The sequence below is a fragment of the Cyprinus carpio genome, chromosome B10, assembly GCF_018340385.1.
Source record: "Cyprinus carpio isolate SPL01 chromosome B10, ASM1834038v1, whole genome shotgun sequence".
In the NCBI taxonomy this organism is placed as follows: domain Eukaryota; kingdom Metazoa; phylum Chordata; class Actinopteri; order Cypriniformes; family Cyprinidae; genus Cyprinus; species Cyprinus carpio.
In genome coordinates, this window is record NC_056606.1 from 5126019 (window position 1) to 5131993 (window position 5975).

General features: G+C 35.8%; 1 protein-coding gene across 1 annotated transcript; it reads left to right on the top strand.

Annotated features, from left to right (window-relative positions):
• The first annotated feature begins 517 nt into the window (after positions 1 to 517).
• On the top strand, positions 518 to 4769 carry parm1 (prostate androgen-regulated mucin-like protein 1). The gene is made up of 4 exons (XM_042732187.1): positions 518 to 704; positions 1200 to 1841; positions 3022 to 3100; positions 3716 to 4769. Exons 1-4 carry the CDS (start codon positions 668 to 670, stop codon positions 3795 to 3797), a joined length of 840 nt encoding a protein of 279 aa, XP_042588121.1. The 5' UTR covers positions 518 to 667; the 3' UTR covers positions 3798 to 4769.
• Positions 4770 to 5975: the final 1206 nt, after the last annotated feature.

The following is a 5975-nucleotide window of genomic DNA, read 5'->3' on the forward strand; positions in this document are numbered from 1 at the left end:
GACGATAAACCTGACTAAATAGTCTCAGCAAATGTAATGATGATACGACAAGAAGACGGCATGTCGTTTTAGTCTGTACTCTTGCTATGTCTATGTCAATGAACTATAATCACAATGTTATAATTAGGCTATACCCAGTGATTGATATTAATATCCGACACCTTTAACATTCTTATGACAGTTTCAATGATGTAGTCTAGTCTAATGTTAGGCTTTATTGAGAAAAAAAATCCATTTAAGACCTATGATAATTTTCTCTGAAATTAGCCTGATTTTGTTTCCCACCTGTCATTTCAGATCTTAGTATTAATAAATTTCGTCGTATTTAACAGAATGTTTCTCTGAATTCTCACTTCGGTGAATTACCTTAGATTTGCTTCCACCTAGTGGTTAGTTTTAGTCATAACACTGTCACACGTTTACATATACTTCGTTAAAGTTTATATATGGTCCCCTGCCAACATTTGTGTATTTTAATAACACCATCTGCCTAGAAAGCGCATTTGCCGTCTCTTTATTTGCTCATCTTATAAGACCCATTATAGGAGGTCACAGTGGACCGGAGGCGTGCTCTCGACCTGCGCGTGAGAATTTCCTTCTCGTCACTCACATGTGTTTCATGCGATAAAGAAACTGTTCAACAGTACACGCACAAAGAGGAAGGAAAATGAAGATACACTTTTCAGCGCTGGTGATATTAGCAGGTACGTTTAAAATGTTTTTTTAGACACAAATTCAAGTGCTCTTTTTTATATTATAGCCTATGTATTTTTTGTTATAGCTGCTTATTATTATTTATAGGTTATGAACAACTAACATAGCCTGCTCGTATCCATCCAAATTATTTAACAGGCCTTTAAATTCTGCTTTTGTGGTTATATTTATGTGACGTACAATAATATGTAGGCTACTATTAAAAAGTAGCCTACACTAACATCATTCAAAATCATTTGACGACACTGAACGTGTAACACGTGTTACTTTAGTTTTTGTAAAGCGTAATACAGGAACAGCTATAAATGAATGAACTAACATGTAACTACTACTAAACATTTACAAAAGCGTTTCCTGTTTTAAGAAACAGTTTCAGTTTTATGCTGCAGGTGTGTTTTGTTGACACTAGTTCACTAGCCTATCAATATATTGTGCGTGAGTTAACATAGACTTCTTGTGGCTTGTTGTGTGTGTGTGTGTGACAGGCTGGATGATGTCTGGAGGCAGCACAGAGAGCAATGCAACAACAGGAACTACAGTTGCGACTACATTTACCTCAGATGTAGCGACTTCACTAACACACACACCATCAGCAGATTCCTCTCAGACGCAATCAACTAATGAATCTGTCTCCACGATCCACAACACAAATCAAACCACGACTGAGTCCCCGCACAATGTGAGCATGAGCACTACGAACAGCTCCACACCTGCCCAGACAACATCAAATACAACCTCTGACTATAACGCTACCTCTGCAGCGACTGTGCTCACCAGCGCGGCCCACAACGCGACCAACGCGTCGACCAGCGCGTCGACCAACGCGTCGACCCCAGTCACATCGGGTTTGGTGAATGAAACTCTGACAACACCCTCCTCAGAGAACCATACCTCAGAGAACACAACTCTGGGAAGCACAAAACCGGTGGTTACTGCTGCCAAAAGCACAACTACACCAATCATTTCTACGACTAAAACGGTGCCCACTACTTCTGTGTTAACATCACCAACAAAAAAATCAACAGCAGCAACAAGAACAACAAAAACAACAACAACCACCACAAAACCAGTAACAACCAAACCCCCGGGCTCTGCTGACCACGAAAAGAAGGATCATCTGAGCTCAGGTATAGGTGCTTTTTAAATATTTCATTTTATTTCAAAGAATATAAATATTTTAATATAGACTATATTTCATGCCACTGTTGGCCTGTTTGCATGTAGGTTAGATAAGCATAACCTTTTGATTGTTATTTGACATTCTGCTCCAGATCTTAAGCAGGTCAAGGTGTATATATTACATTTCCTTATGAGGCTTTATGTATTGTTGCCTGTATGGTTATATAAACGGGGTCAGTTCTGGTAAATTTGGCCACTTTATACAACCTATTTTATTGAGGTTTACCACTTCAGTATTTTCCAAAGCGTAGCTTTAAGCTGAAATGTCTAGCATGAAATACACTAGCTGAAAATCATAAAATTACAACCTAAAAGCCTGTAATAAAACTATGCAAAGGTATAGTTGGGTATCAATCAAGGTCAGAGAAGGGTGACAACAGGTTAGTGTTTTCAGCAACTGGATTTGTTATTTTGTACACATCCAAAGCACTGACTCCCAAACACTTCAGGAGTGTTAATATTTAATACAGTAACTGAGTGATTGAACCATTAACATTTCACTAGCCTTTTCCTGTAAAGGTTAAATTGTTCCTCACCCTTTTCATAAGCATCTATGATGTTTGCACGTTGTACTGTCTTGATGAATTATGTTCAGTGACTGCTAAGTCTCACTGTCTGGGATGTATTGGAATTTGAATGAGAATAGCTGTGGCTGAATGTGATAAGTGCCATCTGGACACTTGAGCCACGCTTAAAACTGTCTGAATGTCTTAGCACTGAATAACAAGTGTCATCTGCAAACAATATGTTAGAGCTTTTCTCAGAACTAATTTTTGCTCAGTGGAGTTTAGTTAAATGGTGTTGTTTCATTGGATGTGTGAAGTTATTTCTCCTCAAGTTCACTATATAATTCACTAGCATGTGACAACCACAAAGTGGTACAATCATTTTTAACTGAAAGATTTATGATATATTTTCTTCAAAATTAACTACACCTTGTTTGATATTTTGTTAATGCAGTGACATTGACATCTTTAAGCATGTCTTATTTATTTTTTGGGCCACTGTATGTGAAAAGAACAGCTTTTTCACTCGGCTGCAGTTTGATTTGCCTTTTTAGTATACTGTGACTTCTGTATATGTCATGTATGATTCATTGAACTATATATTTTCCTTATTCCTTTCTAGGAAGTGTCGTTGCCATCGTAATTGGCTTTATTGCTATTGTACTAATTTTACTTGTTGGTGCGTACTACTTCAAAATGCGGTGAGTCAAGTAGTTTCCTTCCTTTATTTACTTCCAAAGCATCTTATGGTGAATCCCACAAAGTTGATCATATAAATTACAAAAAAGATCTGTTTAGGGCTATTGCATTTTTTAAAAATTCTAAAAATGTATGACTTTAAAATTAGTGCTGTCAAACGATTCATCGCGATTAATTGCATCCAAAATAAAGGTTTTGTTTACATAATATATGTATGTGTGCTGTGTATATTTATTATGTATATATAAATACACACACACAGCAAATATTTAAAAAATATTTGCATGTATATATTTTTATCATATATAAATATATTAAATATATAAACAACATTTTTCTTAAATATATACATATGTGTGTGTATTTATACAGTTTATACAGTACATAATAAATATACACAATACACACACATATATTTTGTAAATGAAAACTTTTATTTTGGATGCGATTAATCGTGATTAATAGTACTATTTGAAATTTGTCTTTAATTTTGGGGTAAAAATTATAATGAGTTTGTGACCCCTTAATGTTAAATACTAGGGTATAACAGAGAGAGTGTTAATTTTCGTGATTATTGCTAATTGTCAGTGACCTTATGATTTGTTTGTTTGTTGCAGACGCTCTTCTTATGGACGTCTTTTGGATAATAGTGATCACAGCTCTGTGGGGAATTTTCTTAACCCAGTGTTTGATGGCTAAATGGGGAAGTGTACATGAAGAAATTTTTTCTAAAGAAAACAACCTACACGTCTTTTGCAATTTATGGTAACATCAGATTCAGGATTTAGGACCTAAAATAAGATGCACTGATGAGAATCATCAAGTCGTTTTAGAGTGTAGGCAAGACTTCCTGTGAGTATTAGCATGAAGGCAGGTTGCGGGGCATTTTGGTCCCATTCAAAGGAAATTTTAAGTGATGTCCTAGAAATTTCTTTTTTGTTTGCTTGTGTAATGTTTAGTCTTGGGTATATTTTTTGACTTCTTCATGTTGCTTGCTCTGTTTGTGTCATGATCATTTTTTTAAGAGTAAATAAACCACAACATTAGCTGTATTTTTTCTTAATCGAAGCCTCACATCTCAAACAGGCCACTTGCGATCATTCTTGGTCTTCAAGAGTGACCTTATCATGTACCATAATTACAGCTCTGGCCTCAGCTGTGGCCTCCCACTATTCATCCAAAGACAGTCTCTTTTTTAAACGTGAAAACCGTTTAACATTTCTGTATCCTCAACAATGACAGATTTTTCCCCTTGTCATTGTAATGGCAGGGATTCACAAGCAACATGCAATTAAGCATTTAAACAGTCAAGACTGTTATTAGAGACTTAAAAATAAGCCATCAAGCAAATGGAGGCACATTAACAAAACATCTGGTGTTCTGGCCTGTTTGAGATGGGGTTTAATTAGTTGTGCTACAGCAGTTTACCACATCTAGAAATGTATTTTTGAATGTTTAAAACCGTTTATGTAGTTTCCTCGCCTAGTTTTTTGCTACCTGTTTAACAGCAACCACTGTTTCCTGTTTTTGCAAATGCTCTAGTTTCAAGAATGGTATAAACCACATGAACATGGTCTAAATCACTGGTCTACAGCAGCAGCAAGTGATTGTAAAACTGTCAATGTCTATGTAAAATTATTGTATTAAAAATCACTAATATATTATATCATATAATAGATTTTTTTCTTATTTCATGAGTACTTTATTGGACAGAACATTTGTTTAAATCAAAGGAGTTCCTGTGCGTTATACTTTTTCCTGTGTGATTAATGTTTCATGCCACTTTCCATGAAGATGTTTTAGACAAACTATATTTAGATGCTGTCCCAAAAATGGCAAAACACATATGAATAAATGAGTGGAGAATAAAACAGCTCATATAAAATGTAGTTCGACCTTCTGAGGTTGACTTATCATTTTTTGAACATGATGCACCTGATCTCTCAGGCCATTTCATTTTCATTTTGTCACCCAAAAGTGAAAATCTGCTGAAAATATACTCTCAGGCCATTTAAGATGTAGATGAGTTTTTTTCTTCATCAGATTTGGAGAAATGTAGCATTCTATCACTTGCTCAACAGTGGATGCTCTGTAGTGAATGGGTGCCGTCAGAATGAGAGTCCAAACAGCTGATAAAAACATCACAATAATCCACAAGTGATCCACACCACTCCAGTCCATCAGTTAATGTCTTTGTGATGGACTATTCCTTTAACGATTCCCTATTTTGTTCTGAGAATTTCAAATTGAACATTTTATGCAAAGATTATGCAGTTTGTAACCTCTCAAATATAGCTGTGACCTTGATTATCATAAACCTGACCATTTTAACTGAGGACAAACAATCCTTGTCTACTGAATTCAGATTCACATATTAAGCATTCAACGTTCACATAACTAAATCTAAATCTCAAGAAATGACGCTAAGATCTGACAGACCTATACACACTGTTTGTTCTTGACTGCTTCTTGTATATAATGCATAAAACAGTGATTCCAGCAGATTAATAGAAGTGAAATTGAATGCTTTCCATTTTCAGATCAATGATCTAGCATTTTTAATATTATAAGCTAAATCAAATTTATACCTAATTTCTTCTCCATTTGAGCAGTTTCATTATCTGATTATCTGTTGGTGTGAAACAGCAGGGGTGAGCAGACAGGTTGTGCTCATGCTGTTCTCATTCAGCTGCACAGTGTTTGAGATGGTATTGTCACAAGCGCTGAGTGTTTTTTAGTGTGCTCTTGTAATAGGCTGATAATGAGTGGGCCTGTCATTAACACACAGCTGAGAGCTCATTGCTGTCATGATCGAGCATCAAACTGTGCTAGCAAAGCCCCAGCATTCACTCCACTTCAACACCTTATAACCCTGAG